Source organism: Harpia harpyja, chromosome 17, assembly GCF_026419915.1.
Source record: "Harpia harpyja isolate bHarHar1 chromosome 17, bHarHar1 primary haplotype, whole genome shotgun sequence".
Lineage (NCBI taxonomy): Eukaryota > Metazoa > Chordata > Aves > Accipitriformes > Accipitridae > Harpia > Harpia harpyja.
In genome coordinates, this window is record NC_068956.1 from 30,423,928 (window position 1) to 30,443,923 (window position 19,996).

Below are 19,996 nucleotides of genomic sequence, written 5' to 3' on the forward strand. Positions count from 1 at the left end.
GTAAATAGTCAGCAAAGCCTTTCTGCCATGACTGTAAACCTTTTATTTAAAAAAGTTGTGTTAAAAACCAATACAGGAATTTCTGTTAATGTTCTAAAAAAATTTGTTCACATCTTGAAAGAAAATACATTAGCAACATCTCCCAGCAGAATTCATCTTTAAAAAAGTAAAACTCTAGGTGCAGAGCTTTTCTACAGTATAGTATCCTCTACGTTTTCATTTAATCACAGGATTGAATACCATTCATCTCTATTGCCTCTAGGACATCATCAAGGGTTTATCTTAAATAGATGATATTCAATGATGTGTTACACATTGCCACAGGTTCTAACATTATTAGAAGAGTGCATAACTGAATTTCACTAACAAAGCAAGACCTTTCTCTATGCTGCGTCATAACCCTTCCTAACCAATACAGTTAATTTAGCTATATGCCTTCAAAATGATGTACGTTTTCCAAGGAAAAATACTAAAAAAATCCATGGTCCAAATTCTGCTCCCACTTATATTCACAGGATAACATAAGCACCATCAAGTTGTGGTTTATAGCCGAAAAGCATATAGAGAACCAGTGAGTTTATGAGTATAAGGGAGAGAAGAACTTGACCCATGTCTGTAAACATTCACAAAAGTCTGCAGTCAAAAGTGCCAGATAGGCAGCCTATCCGCAGTACAACTATTTCATTCACAGAGAGGTGTAGGGGCAGGGAGAATGTTATGGAACATCATTTTAGACGCAAATCAAAATGCTTTTATGTACTTTGGAAAGACATACTCTCAGCTAGCTAAACCATACTCCAGTAAAACACAATCCACTTCTACCCAAATACAGTACAGCATCATTTCCTAGCCCTCCCATTCAGATTCAGACAAAGGAGTACTCAATTCAGCAGCAAGCCCATGACAATATTTCAGAGCATAAGAAACCCCCCACATCCCTCTGATCTAGCCTCCCTTAACATACTGCTGATGCTAACAGGAGATCCTCACACATAAGAAGAAAAGATCTGAAGAACCATAAACTGACCTTGATCTATGCACACACAAGAAGTGTGCATGTAGACGAAAGATCGTCTACAGCTTTAAGTATCTAGTTTCAGTCTAGATCTCATTCTATATTAACCACATATACCATAAAACATAACAGAAGGATAGGTGCTTATACACACTATTAAGTATACTTGTTCTCCCTGTTTAGTTTGACAGCCAGTTGTTCTATTTACATAAACATGTTTGAATGTTACTGATCGTGTAAGACACCAAACATTCAACTCATAAGCTAAAAGGAGAGTCAAGGATGCTCAGCAATTCACAGGATCAGACCCTGAATCAATTAAATGCAATCACAAATCAGGTTTGACATCTGACACAGCCTCCTGGAATCTTTTTACCCTCATGTTTTCCCCCTCTTTTCCCAATTCAGACCATGCTCCCACTAACGCAGAGACAGCCTTCAAAGTGAATAGGATCAGGCTCTGTCAAGCAACCACTGCAGTCTTTAAAAATGTCTGGTATTTATTGCCATCCACTCTGGGGCAGACTGGTCTGCAATGAAAATGGTGTTCCTGGTGTTGACGGATAGTTAGCAAAACCTTCAGGCTGAGCTGTATAGTTCTCCAGAGCAGAAGCAGAATGTGCCTTCAAGGAAGAGAAGAAGTTAGGAAACAGCACTGATGAAAACAAAGAAACAAACAAAAATCTAAATCAAGAAAAATTTCAGGCACAATACCAGTCCTACTCAGGCTAAAACAAACAAAGTATAATCTGAAGTATGCAAATAACAGAGATGAACAATGCACCTATATGCAGATGTTAAACTGTAGTGCAACTACTGCTCTGAAATACCAGAGAATGAGGAAAGCAGTTGGATTAAGAGGAAAAAGAAAGAAGCGTTACTGGCATTTACTTTCCAGTGGAGTAAGCCACAGCTGATTTGGAAGACACAGCTTAATCACGAGCTGTAGTATTTCACTGACTTTGAACTTACTTTATCTTCATTGCTCAAGTAGCTAAGTGTTAGTTTTAGTGATTGGAACTTGTAAACAAGAAAACTGACGTTTCCTCAATGCAATCTGTGCACACAGATTTCTACAGAATAAATAAATACTCGACTTGCAAAAGCAGTACTGCCTAGATTAAGTAATTTGCTTCTTCGATCTGTTTCCCCTGATATTCAAAAGATAGCTGACGATATTCTGCATATTGAACAGTACTTAGACACATGCTCCATTTCAAAAACTGATGTGTCACAGAAGAGAGAAAACATTAATTCAAGACACTCAACTGCCTCTTCTAGTATTCTGTAGAGAAGGACAAATTTCCTATCAGAATCCTTAATCTGTACAGAGACCGTTTTTAACAAAAGGCAAACTAAACATCTAAATACAAACTCTGATGATAGTTTCAGTTAACTTATGTAGGTTGATGACTGAAACAAGTTGTTTCATGGACAAGAGAGATGATGAAACTACACATTACCTAAAGCCACCTCAAGCTTATATTACAACAATTGCATTTGTGGCAACTATCAAGAGAAAGGCACAACCACAACAGACGCAAATTCAAGACAATCTGATTGCATGTGTAGAGGCACATAACTCACAACAAAGTGGTTTTCCACAGAAAACTTTAAGTGTTAAAATGTCAGACTGGAACTGAACACAAATTTTGCAACTACATGGTCAGCTCATTAGATTTAACACATACCTAGCAAAAATTTCACTTGCATGTCTTTTCTTTCACTCCTCCCCATTTTACAAAGAGTTTTCAAAACGGGTTTAATCACATTCGTAACGTCCAGAAGCACCGTACATTGGCCTTGAGTAAGAAGTTAATAAGTTGTTCTTCTTACAACTGATCATCCTTGTAATCAGTTCTCAAACAGGTTAGGGGTTTTAATCACTTACTGACTTAAACTAATCCTGAGAAGTTAACACGCAAGTACATGCTCAAACAATTACTGGAAGCAAAACAGTATTAACAAATAGGCATGTTACCTGTAGTAGTGCTGACTGTGCAGCCGCACTATGCTGCAATTCCTGCAAGGAAGATTGTGCGGCACTTTGGGGAAAGCCAGGGATACCAGGGAGAGATAAAAGACCAGGAAAAACTGCGTTTCCCGGTGTCTGTAGTCCAGAAGTCAAGCTGAAAGAACGTCAAGATGCGGCTATTATTAGGAACATCTGCATAATGTTTTATCCTATGTTCCTCTCTCTATAAGCTTACGTCTATATAAATTAGAAAAGCACCTCTTTTTCTAAACCTCATAAAGGCCAGAATTTCCAAACAGAAGCCCAGTCTCTACCCACCTACAAATTATTCATGCACACACAAACCAAGACTGTCTGGAGCACACCTAAGAAAGGAACTTGGAAATTTTTGTACCTCGGCTGTGCCTACAGTTTGCACACACAAAAAAAGTTACAGACAAAAGTTAATGCTGAGTACTTCCTTAAAACATAGGAACATCTAAGATATTGTCTGCTATTACCTGGATGTGTCAATGGATGCCCACGTGGAATGCATTCTTGTAAAAGCCTAGGAGGTGCCAAGTATCCTCGTCTGGGAAATAAGATCACTCAGCACCTCACTGGATTAGACTAGACCGTCATAATGGGGACTACTGAGGACAACCTATTCAGTAACTACTCTATCAGTTTCTAAAGACAGGTGGAAATTTCCTGGTGAACTAACTTCAAAAATTAACTGTAATTTCTAACTATGAGTGAAAACAATGTCTACACCTAAAGTAAAATCAGTGTTTTCCTCAAGACAAAAAGAAATGGTTCTGATCTCCTTCAGAAACAGAAACATACCCAGCCTGTGCAACAAGTGCAGAGTTGAAGTTTGAGCTAAAGGCCGAGGCAAACCCTGGCAGGACCGGAGCCGGAGATGGGGCTGTGGCAGCTGCCGGCAACGGTGCAACTGCTGCTACTGCAGAAGATGCCTGGAGGCCAGGGAAAGAAGGGAGAGCAGGAGTGACAGAGGGTGTGTTAGAGACAGGAAAACCAGGGAAGGATGGGTTTGATGATCCCAGAGGTCCCTGGGCAACAGAAAAAAGGGAAGGGACGGCACTGGACAAGTTAAGCGAGAAGGGTGGAGCAGAGACTGTTGCTGAGGCGGCGAGTCCTGAGAGTACGGCGGCAGTGGAACTCACATGAGGGGCAGACACAGCTGAAGCAGTTGTAGACGGATTAGCTAACAAAGACCCTGGGAGAGTGACGGGTGGTGTAAGTGCTGGATTACCAGTAAAAGCAAAGTTACTGGTTAGAGATGTAAAAGGAGGAAGGCCATTGAACACAGGGGCAATGGGAGCAGAGGAGCCATGTGGGGCGAGGGACATGGAAGCCAGAGAACTGGAATTGTTTAGAGGACCACTCAAAGAGGAGAGACCTGATAGCGCTGGGTTCAGGGAACTGGGTAAACTGACTGGCACTGAAGCTGCTGAGGTGTATGCACGCCCGAGTGCTGACAGTCCTATAGTGCCATGAGAAGGGCCAGCTGAATGAGAAGGACCTTTGAAGGCCGAGAGGGTAGGACTCATGGGTTCTGTTTTGACCAGAACTGGGATACTTGTGGCAGCTGGGGCTGACGAGAGCTGCTGATCAGGGTTAGTAGGGCTTGTGCCATGCAAGAGGGAGGCTGATGAGCCACAGTTGACTGGCATGATCGATGGTGAAGTGGTTAAAGGTGACTGTGCAGGCAATGTTGGAGGAGTGGAACTAGAATTGGCTACAGATGGGGATGGAAGACCTGGGAAAATGGCCAGCCCAGGTGTGGAGGAACGCTGCGGGGTGGGGGTGGCTGATGGAGTGTAACATTTGTTGACAGAGGAAGTGGGAGGGTCAGAGTTTTGATTAGCAAGAGCAGATAGAGACACAAGCTCACTTGTCATAGCAGAAGGTAAAGCAGATGAATTGATTAACGAGGTGTCATTTGATGTCAGAAATCCCTTTAAGACAGACAAAATTGGGTTAGGCAAGCTAAGTGAACCAGGAATGGAAGTAGCAGGAGAATTAGCAATTGTAGATGGAACAGGACTAGAAATCCCTTGGGCATTGGGCGGCAAGGACAAAGGGAGGCCAGCAAAAACTGATGACAATGGAGTGGGATTATTAGCGGAAGCAATTGAAGAGGTTGCAGAAAATGGGAGGCTAGCAAATGGTGCAGTAGCAGATGCGAAAGCTTCACTAGGCACAGGTGTGGCACACGGTGTGGAAGAACCTTGTGGAGCTGGCGTAGCAGTGGGTATAGAAGCCAGCCCAGAAAAAACTGCAGGGATAGGAGTAGAAGTTGCACTGTGAACAGATGTGACAGGAACACCAGGCAATGAAAGAGATTTGATGACAGTAGGGGTTGGGGTGGATGGCTGAGATGTATGGATGGAAGAGGAGACCTGTCCTGGGAAAACAGGAAGGACAGGGGTAGACATGTTCATCCCAGAGACGAGTGGAGTTGCAGGTGCTAATGGATGGCTTATTGCCTTGACAGGTGATGGGGTAGGGACTGGAGTAGCAGCAGGTGTTGAAGGATTAGAACCATGAGGAGTAAAGAGCTGATTCGCTTGTGCAGAAAAAGCTGCAAAGAAACAAAACTGGTAAGAATACTTGAAACTGTCCAAAATGTTTGAAATCAACACAAACACATTTTATACAGCATTTCAAAATATGATACACAGGCAATAGCTAACATACAATGTCTGTATATAAACAATGAACACCGGAGCCTATGAAAACAAAACAAAAAGGTATGCAGAAACACATCACACAAGCTGTACATCATGTAAGCTACCACTGCTCTTTAAAACACTTTGTGACATCTGCTACCTCTTCATGATCTCATGCAAGACAGTTAGATACTCAAATACACTCCGTAAGAATGTCTTAAGCGATACAGGTAAACTCCCTCCCTCTGGTCCCTAACACCTGGCAGTACCCAAACCAGATCTAATATTCCATCAGCATCAGATCACCTGGGCTCCTCTGCATCCACTCTCACTGAAGGTCAGAATTTCCTTCAGAACCAGTTAATTCAATGTATCATTATTTCAGAGAAGTTTAGTCAACAACTGAAGAAAGCTGATTTCAGGTGCTGGTATTTTTCCTTCCTTCAAAATCAGGTCATTCTCTTCATTGTGTTTCCTTCAGATTTTGATTCTAAGAAGGTACACTTTTAAATTCATGTATCACACTACAGTATTAAACTAACATTGGCACTTGACTTTATCAACAAGTATTTCTGTAAGTCTTTAGTCAGGTGTCTATAATTGAGGCAAGCACCTGCCACTAGGAATATCAGCTTCTATCAACCCTACAAAGTAGGTCAAAGAGACATCAGTCAAGCTGGAGGAAAACAGGCAGGCACACAGCAAATGGGGATGTGGAGGTTGATGGAAAGAAGCTGCATTTATGAACATTGGCATGTCAAGAGCCTTGATACGCCTCTATCTAGTTTCCTGTGGAATATGAATGTGTTAATTAATCATTCCTCTCAAACAACACTCATGCTTTATTTTACTTTTAAAATGATCTGTTCAGCTGTAAGCAAATCACTGATCCAACCAGTCAAACTCATCACCCATAACTCTGTAACAACTTAGCTTTCTCTCTTGCCCAAATTCTACATATATGCATACAAACCCAAAACTGGAATTGTTAACATCTTGGACCGAAGTTGATATGACAAACACCTGTTTTATGTATCTTGAAACTCTAAAACCAGCAGGTTTGCAAACAAACTATTTCTTTTTACATATTCTTTTCCAAAAACCTAGTCCAAGATTGCTCAGCTCTGGATTGTGTTCTTTCCTCATCCTGTTTCCAAGCTGAAGACTCTCCTAAAGATCACTGTTGTTAATCCTGACAGCCAAGATAATTACCAGAGAAAAACAGCTGCAATAGAACCCAGAGCTGTTACTGAATATCTCCTCCTAACAGAAGATTTTATTCCTTACACTGTATTCATTTAGCTGTATAAACTACCTTGTAAATACCTGCACACTTAAAGGGGTATATATGAATAAAGTGATTATTTGAAACAGCAACACTACTGTAGAACCATCCCTGGGCATAAAGGAGAAAAGACAAGACAAAACGTAACTTTTTTCTTTTTTTTCCCTAGAAATATTTACAGGAGCTAAACTTATCATGGTGATTTTATCTATTTTGGGTGTTTGTTAATATGCCTGACTCAATAGTCAGTAGATTCTCAATTTCTATTTGTCAAACCTAACAAAGTATTATCAAAGCCTTTGTGTAAGTAGTTCATAATGGGATTTATTATGATTTGTACTAAGTGTACAAAGCGTACAAAGTACCAGACAAATAGAGACAAAAAAATAAACAACCAAACAATGCACAACTCTCTCTTCTGCAAAAAGAATTGGATTTTAAAGGGTAAGACAAAAGTGCAGGTAGACATTGTTGGATGTTAACAGTCAGGGATAAGACATTCTACACATGGATTTCAACAAACTATAAGTAAAGAATCTCTCTTGTATTCCTAGCTTCCCATTGCAACTAATATATGAAATTAAAATGTGAATGAGTTTTTGAAGAGATGTCCAGAGTTTTAACAACTGCAAAGATATTACTGAGTGTTTCAGTGCCCTACATTGCAAAGCATATTTTGATTTAGTTTTTTGCATTTCTCCCATACTTATATGCTGAAGAATATAAAACTTTAATGAGCTGACACAAAAGGCTGAATTTTAATGTTTCAACTTCTAAGTACCAATGTCTGAGATTATTTTTTTTCTCAACTCTCAAGGGATCCTATTCCAACAGTAGTTAAATACTTGAGAGGCTTACGAAAATCCCACTAAACAAATACGTTCTTTACATTTTCTGAACAAATAACAAAGATACAATCAACCCAAAAATCTCCCTGTGGATTTGCAATTTACCTTGATTTTGGGAAGGTTTTGCCTGGCTGGAAAGGTCCTCATTTTCTAAACAGAGAACAACAGCTTGTTATTTAAAAGCAAATGAAACTCCAGCAGTGAAAGATCCATTCACAACAATGAATTAGAAAAAATACCATCAGCATTTTTTAAAGGTATGCATGTTTTACCTGAAACCACTTGATTAGCAGTGTATGGTGGAGGAGCTGGTAAGCCTGGAGCTATGACATTAGCCATTGGCACTAAGCCAGCATTGTTGTAAGCACCTAAAAGAACAAATGCAATACACATATCAGTTGTCAGAACAACCCATATCTAAATGAACCAGTAAGCGTCTTCCTTTAAAAGAACATTTTCAAAATTGTAAGACATTCCTTCACCAAAAAGCCAGACCAGTTAATCACTCAGGCTGGATGCTGGCTTTTGCCAATGTCTGCCTGAATGACATGCATTGTGATCCAAATTTTAGTAATGGCAGTTCTCTTGAAAAGCTTTTTCAGCCAGGTTTCAATTGCTTTCAGTTCCATTTTGCCTGAAAAACTCAAAGGGGAGGAGTGATTCAGAGTGTCTGTAACATCATTTGTTCTTTTTCCATTCCTAACTTAAAGGCAGTTGCTACTCCTCTAACATTAAAACCTTGACAAACAAATGAGCCAAACATACATCAATGACCATGATCATGCCTCCAACACTACTCAGAAAATTCAGAGAAAAATGTCCCATCTCAAATATTGTCTATCATTCTTCAATATATCTTTAAATGTTAAGAAATTCAAGTGGGTTAGCAAATTATTTTAATATAAAATACCTACTGTTCTTGACATTTTAAAAAATACCTTTTTTCCTCCCTTATTCTTTGGAGCAACTCAAACTGTTGTATTGCTGTGGTATACAGTTCTGATGAAGAACATCAGAATTTAAATCACAGGAACATAAATACACTTCACAGTGGTCCTAAATGAGTATTTTAAGAGCATAAGAACTTACGCTTCATGGGAAAAGGTAGCACTTGAACAAATGCCATAATTTGTCACACACAACTCCTTTCTGATTTCACACTTTCATAATAGTTCTACCTAATGTTAAGATTCCTTGCATGGCAACTCTTAGCTGAAAATCAGAAAAGCAACTAACAATCATTGCATCACCCAGGAAGGAAATGTTAAACCAATACATTTCAGAGGCAGAAAATGAAACATCATTCTGACCGTTGCTTGAAAACAATCACATTCAATAGTTTCAGGTCAGCATCTGCAATTTCATTAAATACATTTTTATATATATATATAAACATATCATCAGTCACAAGAGTTTTTTTAAAAACCATGCTGCATCCTAATAAGGCCCTGAAACCTCAAAAGCCGTTTCATATCCTAAAATGTACTAATACTCACATCCAGTCACAGGCCAAATTTTGTGCTGTAACTTACTTTGGATAGGATTTATTTGATACAAATTTGAGCTAGTCTGCAAGCTTCCTGTACACTTTCTGGGGAGCAAGTCATTTCTAGAGCACAAATCATCAGACTTACTTTAGCCACTAGTAGTGCTCATTTTTCCAAACTGACTATAAAGAGACTTGCAGACATCAAGTTAGTTAGATGACTCACCCTTCAACACACATGCTAAGAGCTCTACCACACTTTCTTATCAAATACCTTAAAAACTCCCTGAAATCCCTAACATCAGTGAAAAGCAAGCTTCCTTACCAGAGCACTCCTTGCTTTGCAGTACAGAATTGCAAGATTAGAAAAAGGTTTTAGCTGCTGCTCAAAAAGACCAGAGTCTGACTATGTAAGTACTCTAACCTCTTCTTCCAAAGAAATGGCAATTGCCTTGCTCCCTTCCAAAAATGTCTGGAATCAAACAACTGATGCAGCAAAGAGAGAGGAGTTTATGAAGAAAGACTCAACCTTACCTAAGGCACAAGGCTAGTAATAGTCAGACCAAACACAGGAAAAGGCAATCATTATGTCCCTTCTGAGACTGAAATCTACATGCCTAAACTTTTCTTTTGGGAAACTGTTTTCTCTCCATTGTGATAGAGAGAAAGTAAAACTGAAGGCAACTGAGAAACAGATTACCCCTTCAACTGAGAAACAAATTACCATCCTTCAGCAAGTTCCTACATATTTCCACCCAATTCAGGGCTGTACCTGACCATATCCTAAGTTTGGTACAACAGCAACAAGTCAACAGACTTGTCAAGCCAAAGCCCAAACCTTGGTCAAACATTACGACAAAGACACAGCCCTAGTCTTGTCTAACATGCACAACGCCTCCCATAAATGAAATACTTTGTCATCAGAACAGAACTGTGAATTTTCCTTATGATGTCAATGTTAGAAAAAGAAGACAATATATTCCTCTTCTTATCAACTCTGCAGTCATGACAGGAAGAGGTAGAAACCAGTACCCAGGAGCACAAGCCAATTTCAGATATGACCATGGTCAGAGAAACTGACACTTGACACTTATTACTTAAAAAGCAAATGGGTGAAACAATAGCATCAAGCTAAAACACATAGAAGCCTTACTTGGTGCAATAGTTGCATGTGGCCGACATGGTGGGATGGGGTATGGAACTGGTTTGTGTGGATTGTAGGTTGATGGAGCCTACATAAACAAAAAACAAATGGAAGAAGCAATAGTGAAAGCATTACCTAATGTTTCTCAGACAAAAAACTAACATTCAGATAGTACTACAGACAGCTGTACTTCACGGGAAAAATATTTGATATCAAATTTCTTCATAATACCCATAGTAACTGCAAATATTTCACTCTTTCTGGAAAGAATGAAACAAACGTAACTAGTATACCTTTAGATTGTAATGTAATACTGAACACAGGTGGGAAAGGGAACTCCTTTCTGCCTTGTAGTCTTCACACTCTGCAATCTTGGACTGACTTCTCATTTTAAAGATTTAACAAATTTAAAACTAACAAATACTTATGAAGGTGCCTGTCCCTTTAAAATAATACAGCTTAGTGGGAAACATCTCATAATAAAAGCGAAAATAAAACATTGGGACAATACTTCAAAGCAGTATCAGGTTCATTGAAAGTTTGTCCCACATGCTTAAAAACTTTGAAATACAGATCAGCTGTTTTGTTAAGAAACAAGAACCTCCTTCTAAGGCACTGCTGTAATTCAAATTTCCAAGATGTTCTTATGTTCATGCGCGAAACCCTCAGAGATTGTAATAAAAAATTGTATATATTGGTATCTAAAACTTCCACTAGCTCATGATGGACTACTAAAAATGCTTTTAGTTTTCTGTTCTGCTACTTTAATTTAAATTATGCTTTCCAATGCACACACACTGTATCCACTAGAGAATCCTATCCCCCACAGATATAAACTACAGCTTCTTTTCAAGTTAAATAAAAAAATACTAGGTCATATTATCTTCATTATAGAAGTTTAGCTTTGTTTAAATTGCTGCTCTACAGTCTTCTTGCAACGTAACAGCATTTTATATCAAAGCCTTATTGAATTGGCTGGTGGTTGAATTTTTTTTTCTTAAAAGTTTAATTTATTTATTCATTCATTAGACATACTGGTTTGGATGGTCCAAGTATACGGGCTGCTATTCCCTTTCCTTCATTAGTACATTCTTCTGTGTCCTTTTTGATAGGGGTTCCCTGAAACAAAATAAAATTAAACTATTAAGTATTAATTTAGAAGTAAATCTTGCTATGGAATTTCTCCCATATTTTATTTTTTTTCTAAACTACATTTGCATTTTTGAATATTCTGGAAGTGATATTTAACAATGTTTGTTAGGAAAAAGAAACTGTGTTCTAGTCTTGTAAAATGGTAAGTAAGAGCATTCCAATAGCTTGGTTTGTAACATGGAGCTTTTGTAAAGAGATGCATATTAAACAGTCCATGTTTCTGACATAATTAGAATTCTGCATTTTGACTTGTAGACATGGTAACTTATATTTTGCAGTCCCTTAAGTGTTCACATGAAATACTTAACATGGTTGTTCAAGAAATGCCATAAGATTAGCAGTAGTACTGTAGTGACCATATTAGGTCATCTTATCAACCTGCCAGTAAGGCTCTTTACACCTCTCCAGATTCCACCAAATATTGCTGAAGTTTACAATGTTTTTCTTATGTGAACAATGTCTTATTTATGCAGTAATCTTTACTTGAAGCAGCACAGAAAGAATGGGAAAATAAAAATAATGCAAGTTCCCTATAAATGTGTAATAGGGTAATAAAAAAAAAAAAACCAAAACATTGCTTTTGATTCAACTCCTCCTTCCATGTATATGAATACTGGTTTGGGTTATACTATAATGAATCCTAAATCAAGGATGCTGTGAAAAGGAAAAGCATAGAATCACGCTTACTGGGAAAATTCCATTTATGCGGCTTGGTTTGCCCTTGGGATAAGGGTTGCCAGGAATCATGCCACAGGATGATATCATAGCATGAGGAGCCTTGCAACCCGTTTTTGAAGCCTGCAAGGTAATCAAGAAAGGACATTATTTGTTATCAAATTCAATGCTTTAGAGAAATGAATTACTGTTTCATGACATTTAGACTGCATGAGTCAACCTACATGGAACAATTCAAAGCTTTGTCTCAAATCTTCTTCCCAAATAGTCCAAATAGTGTGAGGTTCTGCCAAAGTCCCCTTTATTCTGAATAACTCTACCTGGACCACCTCTGCTTCTACTGAACTTGGGGTTAAGCACTTGGTGTTCTCTAAAACAAATGCAGACTGTTTCCTTCAGCATTGGTTGCAATTCTATGCCCCTTTTTCCATATGATCCTAATGCCTGACAGAAACTTCCCCTTTTTTTGCACATGTATTACATAGCTCTTATCTTTTTGCAGCTGCTTCTTTCAGCTTGTCTTCCACCAGGAGTTCCCAGCGGTCTTCATGGTAAGTTCTGACCCCACAATGACCATACGGATGGAAATAATACTGTATTTGACAGAATCGAAGATACTAGAGTATCTTGACTACCTGTTCAAGAATTCTTCTGCACCTTTTCTTCTCTGACATATTAATTCTGAACAGATCTTCAATAAGGCGATAATTCTGAGCATCAACAATGTTGCTATAAATAAAGACATTGACAGGTAATTACTGCCATTCCATATGCTTATCAGAAATAATGCACTACTGAAAAGTGATCAACACTTGTTCAGCCAGTACCCAACAGTACGTTAAAAAACTATAATTAGTTCAGATCATAGTATTACTATTATTATTAAAGTAAAAACCCTGGGCTTAAATATGGACTTCATACCTGTAAATGAAACATGGTATTAGAATTAAATATCAATATGCAACAATGGACAATGATGGCTCAACTTTATGGCAAAAATAACTACATTGACAAAATGAATTTTGCATCACAACAGTTCATTAGAAAGCTTTAATTGCTACTAGCATACAATTCCCAGCACAGCAGAAAACCAGCAGCCACTCAGTTTGCCACTGTTTCTTGCTAGACTGGTAGCGAAACAAATTTTCATCTTATTTACTCCAGAATGAAAAAGGTGAAACTCCTGGCAATTCTCTCCATGTTCTGCAGAGCTAGCGAAACCCCTCACACAGTTCTATAAAGTACCCTTCCTTTCTCCTTGCTCCTCTCCCAAAAATAACACTAGACACACCAACAACAAAACATGCAAGTACAAGGAGCCTAATGCCCAATTCTACCTGCGTATTTCAAAACCCTGACCACATCACCTTTACTTCTGTCAAACATTACCTGCCCCATCCAAACTACTGGAAATGCAACAAAGCCCCAAAAAGGAAGACTTCTCAAAGGAGGATATTAGCAGAAATGGCATCAGCAGAATGTTGAACAAAGACATGAAAAACACCTCAAAGAATGGTATTAAAATGTGAATGAACTTTCAGCTTTGTTCTCTAGTTTTGATTAGCAAAGTAAGTAGTACACAGATTTGTGTTAGGATTTCTATATTATGACTCCCTTATTATGCTCTTGCCCTGTAGAAACCCAACAGCTCAAGAAGTTACCACGCTCTCCCCCCGCAGCAGCTTAAGTGTAGCAGCTAAAGAGTCTATGAGCTCCAGTCTCATTTCAAGAAGCAAAACAGGTTAGTTTAATGTGCCACTGAACTTCCTTTAGGCTACCCTGTTTTGTTTTGGTCTGAAAGAGATTAGGAGCATTCACACAGCTTCTTAAAGCTCAACTCCGAAAGCAAGATCATGTCTATATCCTCAGTCTTATTTGTTTTATGGATATTTATATAATGAATTTATATGCCTCAAAACGTTCAAGCTGGCTGTAATATATAGCATTCATATGCAAGGCAGACATACTTCATGCAAAAAAAACCCCCACCCAAAACAGAACAACACTTCATATAATAAATCCCCTGAACCAGGCAGAAAAGTTCCAATATAAACATACGCAAAAGGTAGATCCTTTGAAGCAGCTGTGTTCAGTACAAAAACCCAACTTTCTGTATAAACATACATTTAGAATATCTATACATCTTTTATAGATATTAGATCTGTAAATCAAATATGTCAATTCAAGAGATGTATTTACTTAACTCATTTTTACATACATAATATTTAGAGGGTTTTTCAAATGCAAAAGGGTCAGTTCCCAGAATACCCTGGTCTCAAGCCTTTTACATTTCAGTGAGCAGAAATAAGCTTAAGGCCCTCTTCACTGTCTACAAAATTTGAAGACCACTGTAAAGATACTGGCAAAGTGGCAGTTTTCCAGCAGGCAGAGGCCCACATAGCAGCATGCTAAAGACTCAGATGAACTACAGAATTTTGCACAATGTCTACTTCTAATTCTTCTTTTTACAGCCCCATCAATAATGGATTCGTGTTTTACCTTAATTGGCCACAGTGCTTCCTTCTAGAGGTATCTTAAGTTTTATATACTGAAACATTAGTAAAAACAATACAACTTAAGGAAATATAATATGAAAGATACTTACGAAGCTAAGATTTCAAGGGCAATAAGTTTATCTTTACTGAATGTGAAGCAGTTGAGAATATTAACCATTTTTGATGCTGGAACTGCCACTATTTTCTGATGAGTAAGCAAGAAAGAAAAAAGTGTATATAAAATAAGACACTACAATTATTTTAAACCCAGAGTGCTTCATATCACGTATTTCACTAAACATTTAATATTCTCTCTCCCACTGGGAAGGAGACTCTACACACTAAATGCTGAACAAGGAACCGCAAAAAGCTCTTGCCAAAAGCAGAGAAATTAGGAAAGTTAACAATAGTTAAAAAGGGCTACATCTGTTCTTGTGATACACAGGAAAGTAAAAGATACTTTAGTCAAAAACATACCCTGGTTAAAAGTATGACGTTTCGTATTTTGATACCATTGAAAAAGAAAGAGATGAAGAGGAAACTTTGAAGATTAAAGGGCAGACCGACCCATCAGTTGCAAAAGTAGACATCTCATAACTAAAATAAGATTAAGAGGGCAAACGTACTCTACAAGATTATGCCACAAGAACTTACATGTTGTAAAGCCTTTATTGCCTTGAGCTGTGGTTCAGCCCAGGAAAAGTATCTCAGTAACTCGACAACCTGCAACAGAAGGGCTTTCAATTAATCTTTTATATATATTAAAAAATTATGCTAACAGCATCAATATGATCTTTCCATTCTGGAGTACAGTGGTATACTGCTAAAAAACATGTGTCTGTCTGTGATATTTGATTACAGTAATGCCTACCAGCATCTAATGTTCTTTTTACTTCTAAGTAGGCACCTAAAAATTCTATGTTATGAGATGAAGTTTTTCTATGGAAATATTTAAAATAGATACTTACTCCTCTCTGTATATTTGCATATATGCACAACAATTGCCACAGTATTAGAATAAAAGAAATTAAGTCTTTCTGAAAAAGCTTATCAACATTCAGTATCTCAAACAGCATAGTCACCAAATGTACACAAAAACAAACCCCAGAAGAAACAGGAAAAAAATCTACATAGTATTGAAATAAGTTGGATACTTATTACTACATGCCAGTTTAGAAAATACATGCAAAATAATCCTGAATTCCATGATGATAAATTTCTCCAATTTTCCCACACAAGAATGAAAATGTAATGATTTTGATAACAAAACAACTTGGAACTATTTTTAACAGTTTAATGCTGATATAATAATGAGGAATTAAATCTCCTCAGTTAATAAATAGAAAAGCTAATATGATCAGCCTTAGTATGATTGGAGACACTGTCTTTCTGCATTACTGAATACACAAAACCAATAGCTCCCATTAAACCCGTGACAGTTGACTTTTACCTGTTCACTAGAAAAGTATCCATGAACATATTCAATAGCTTTTAATTTGTACTCAGTCAATACAGCCTAGAAGATAAAGGGAAAAAAAGATGCACAATTAGTCCCTCAAAAATTATAATTATAGCACAACCATCTGCTAGACTAATCTATTAATCTAAAAAAATCTGAACTAACAAAGTGACATTTGCATCAATTACACTGCAATATTTCTAACAGTATACTCCTTAGATAACTGAGAGAACAATGAAAAGCAGAGATGTAAATTAATTCTTAAAAATTACTCTTTTTTTATTTAATTTTGCTTTTTTTGTTGTTATTTAAAACTGTACTGAGAGATCATCATCACTCTTCCTTTTGCCTCGAAGGTTTACATCAACTTTACGTTAAACAAGATAATACAGTTGATTATTCATACAATCTCTTTGTATGTTCCCTGTAAAACAATTGGCAAAGCATCCTACTTCAGTGAATTTATGAAGAGACTGGATAACAAGTCTGTACAGACAGAATTAAATATACAAGAAAGCTTTCTCCAGATGTTGATGTTGTCTTATCATTACCTTCCCATAGTTCAAACCTTAATATGCAATCATACAAAACAAAGCAAGCAGAGTAGTTTAACGCAGTACTGGCCACCACTTTTGACTTAGTGGCAAGACAGTTTTGTTGATAACCACGGGGTTCCTCCCTCTCCTCATACCCAGCTTGCTGATACAGGTACAAGATGTAAAGACGACAGGTAACAGCTGAATTCCTGCCCCTAACTGGTGCAAATGCCTTTCTTCCCCAGTTCCCCAGGCCTCCATCTATTGCTAGCTCTCATGCTTATTCTCAAATCACCTCCAGCTTCACCCACACACCCATTTCTATCTTCTTCTCAATAGCTCTAAAACCTACCCCTATTCCTCCTTTTTTTGTCCTTGTCCTACACACAGACATGAAGTTCTCCATCACTGCAACCTGACTGTGAGTAGCACAGGTGCACAGAAACCCACTTGCATACTGTTTGAGGCAACCCCCTTCCTTTCTGTACCTCATTGAGACCAACACTACCAGACACGCTGAAGTCACGGGGGAAAAAGAACTTCTCTCTTCATGCTCATTTTTTCTACTCTCCCTTCCTTCTCTTCACATATTTTGGAAAAAAGCTGGACGTCATATAGCAACTTCTTTACCATAACAAATGTCTCTTCCTCCTTAAATCAACAACTGAATGACTTTATAATAAGAGCACAAACAGAAAGCACTGCTAAGTATATTTGGGGGTGGGGGGCGGGGAAACACACAAACCCGCCAAACTTTATTTTGTTAATAATCATAAATATATATGGGGAAAGATAGAACTAAGCTACACATTAAGACATTTAAATAATTGTTCCTGCTAATTGTAGGACTGAAAATGGAACACACCAACACAACTGCCTTGTGAATCTCATAATAAAGAAGGTTCTACCACAGAGCTAGAAATGAAGTTTAAACAAAGACCTAGCAACAAAGACACAAAATAAGCATTTGGAAAATGAATGTTATACTGCAACAGCACAGCCATTATTAACACAGCACAGCACTGATCCTTAGATCAACAGTAAGTTAGGTTTACAGGAATACAGGCAGATAGCATACAGGAAACATAATTGCCTAAAATCACATGTCAAAACCCCTTTGTCTGAAGTCTTTAGTAATCACAGAGCGTATTCTGAAGGGCCGCACTGCAGTAGTAATATTTGAAACATTACTCCCTCCCACCATCAATTCTCAGAGAAAGTAGTCACATGCAAGTTTTTCCCTGATTTTTTCCCCCAGATTTTCCATAATAATTCTTAGGTTGGGAGGGAAGTCCAGACCCTGAAATATCTTAGGCTGTCACATTTTTAGCTGGTCATACAGCATGGAACATACCTGTTTTATAAAGGAGAATTTATGACCATGACCTTATGCAAAAATGCTAGCAAGTGCAGTTGTGATAACAAAGACTCATCCTGGGGCTTTTGTGCACAGCGTTTTATACCCCAATATGTTCCAAAATAATAACACTACAACTGCAGCCATCACTGCATCTCATGCTGAAGAGAAGCTGAATGGAAACTCAACTCTTTAACACCCAAGTCCAAATAAAGGAAATGACCTCTTCTAGACAACCCATAACAAAAAACACCTATTACAAAAATGCTAAGGATTCCTTTTCTGCCGCAAAGCAATCTTATCCAAAACAAGCCCTTCGTTTTCACACAAAGACAGCTTTAGCAGGACATGTTCTACTGTGACACTTGTATCAACTCTGCTTAACTACAGCAAAATACATCATCCCAGGTTTGTACTTCCCATGCAAGACAGGAACTATTAATGTCAGAGGTTCTGATTTTTAGTATCTCTTTTTCCACTTCCAGCATTTGGGGAAATGTCCCAACCACCAACCTCTAGCTTTCCTGTTAAAAGCAGGCCTCTGTGCAGAAAGAAACAAAGAGACCTGCCAGGCACCAGGAAGCCTAGGTTTGTATCTCTGCTTCCCACAACCAGTAGGTATTTTGCTCAGTGAGTTTTTAACAGGATATGCACAAACACAGTTCAGAGCACGCATCAAACCCCAGGATTTTACATCCTGGAGAGGTGTGCACATACTCCTGAGCTGTGGGAGATGTGGTTTTGAACAAGGACAGCAGAGTGTAGCTTTGAAATCAGCCCTCTCATGTCATATTTGCGTGTTGCATCTCCTAAACCATCATATAAAAGGTGGATACCTCACACTGTAAGTCTCTGTTTCCAGTCATGCCAAGCAAACACAGTAGCCCCTCCCCCCAAATGAGAGATACTTGGCTATTTTGGCTTTTTTCCTCATCATCCTTGACAACGAAAATGCTGTGATAAACTTATTCAAGTGCTTATTTCAAATGAGGGCTCTTCAAGCACATGTTGTTAGCTCAGTGATAGCAGTCTGGACATTCAATCTCAGTTTTCTGAGAAAATAAAAACATCTCAAAGACAGCAAGCATGTCACAGCAACTTCACACTGCTACATCCGACATACAAAAACTAGGATACACCAGCAACACAGAATTACAGTTCTTCACAGAGGTGAAATTTAGTCTTTATTGAGTCCCGAAGTGCTTATTAAAGAACGCAAACACCTAACCTGGTGTGTTCATCAAGAGGAATATTCTACCATCAAATGGTTAAACTGACATGCAAAATGCAAAGTTACCTTTCTAATTTCATCCAGCACGGTTTCAAATGATTTCTTATCCATCTTTATTAGTTCATTCAATGCAGATATTTAAACATGGAGAAAAAAAAAATTAAAAAAAATCCAGGACAGAGGCTTAGTCTTTAAGCATACACGAAAAAAAAATTTAAAAAAAAAAAAGAAGGCAGCAGCAGCAGGGCAGGAAAGGCAGGCTTGGATCTTCTCGGCCCCCGGGAATCTGGCGCTGACGCCTCCGCGGTGCTGGACACAGCGCAAGAGACAAAAGCGGACCGCCGGCTGCTGCTCGCCGCCTCGGCGGAGACCTGCGCCCGCTCACTGCGCGTTCCGAGGCTGCTCCCGCCGGCCAAGGAAGACGATGGGTAGGCGTCGGAGAGGCCGCGGCAGCCGAGGCCGCTCGAAGCGGCCGCGCAACGACCCCGCAGCGACGCGACGCGGCGCTCCCCTCAGCACGCGGCGCCGAGGCCCGGCCGGCCCGCGCTCGCCTGCGGGGCGCCCCCACGCCCCATAGCTCGCTGCGCCGCCGCCCGTGGATCCCGGCGGTCGGGGGCCGAGGCGCTTCCGAGGGGCCGCCGGGGAACGCGGGGCAGCGGGCCG

At 38.9% G+C, this 19,996-nt stretch overlaps 2 protein-coding genes across 4 annotated transcripts in view; one reads left to right on the plus strand and one right to left on the minus strand.

Moving 5' to 3' along the window:
* The window catches only part of LOC128153545 (complement C4-like), a 78,465-nt gene extending 65,599 nt beyond the window's left edge, over nucleotides 1-12,866 (plus strand). The window contains exon 42 of the mRNA XM_052812979.1: nucleotides 12,758-12,866. The gene's annotated coding sequence lies outside the window, so the exon portion shown is untranslated. The remainder of the gene's footprint in view (nucleotides 1-12,757) is intronic.
* On the minus strand, nucleotides 20-19,561 carry PROSER1 (proline and serine rich 1). Of its 3 annotated transcripts, XM_052812980.1 has the most exons (13): nucleotides 19,400-19,561; nucleotides 16,201-16,266; nucleotides 15,405-15,473; nucleotides 14,861-14,955; nucleotides 12,891-12,984; nucleotides 12,268-12,378; nucleotides 11,464-11,547; nucleotides 10,438-10,516; nucleotides 8,071-8,166; nucleotides 7,904-7,948; nucleotides 3,816-5,577; nucleotides 2,997-3,144; nucleotides 20-1,638 (listed from the first exon to the last, which is right to left on the minus strand). In XM_052812980.1, exons 1-13 carry the CDS (start codon nucleotides 19,442-19,444, stop codon nucleotides 1,516-1,518), a joined length of 2,817 nt encoding a protein of 938 aa, XP_052668940.1. In that variant the 5' UTR covers nucleotides 19,445-19,561; the 3' UTR covers nucleotides 20-1,515. The 3 variants fall into 3 exon arrangements, with proteins under 3 accessions (XP_052668940.1, XP_052668941.1, XP_052668942.1); XM_052812981.1 differs by lacking the exons at nucleotides 12,891-12,984; nucleotides 14,861-14,955 and having other exon boundaries at nucleotides 19,400-19,548; XM_052812982.1 differs by lacking the exons at nucleotides 14,861-14,955; nucleotides 19,400-19,561 and having other exon boundaries at nucleotides 16,201-16,270.
* Nucleotides 19,562-19,996: the final 435 nt, after the last annotated feature.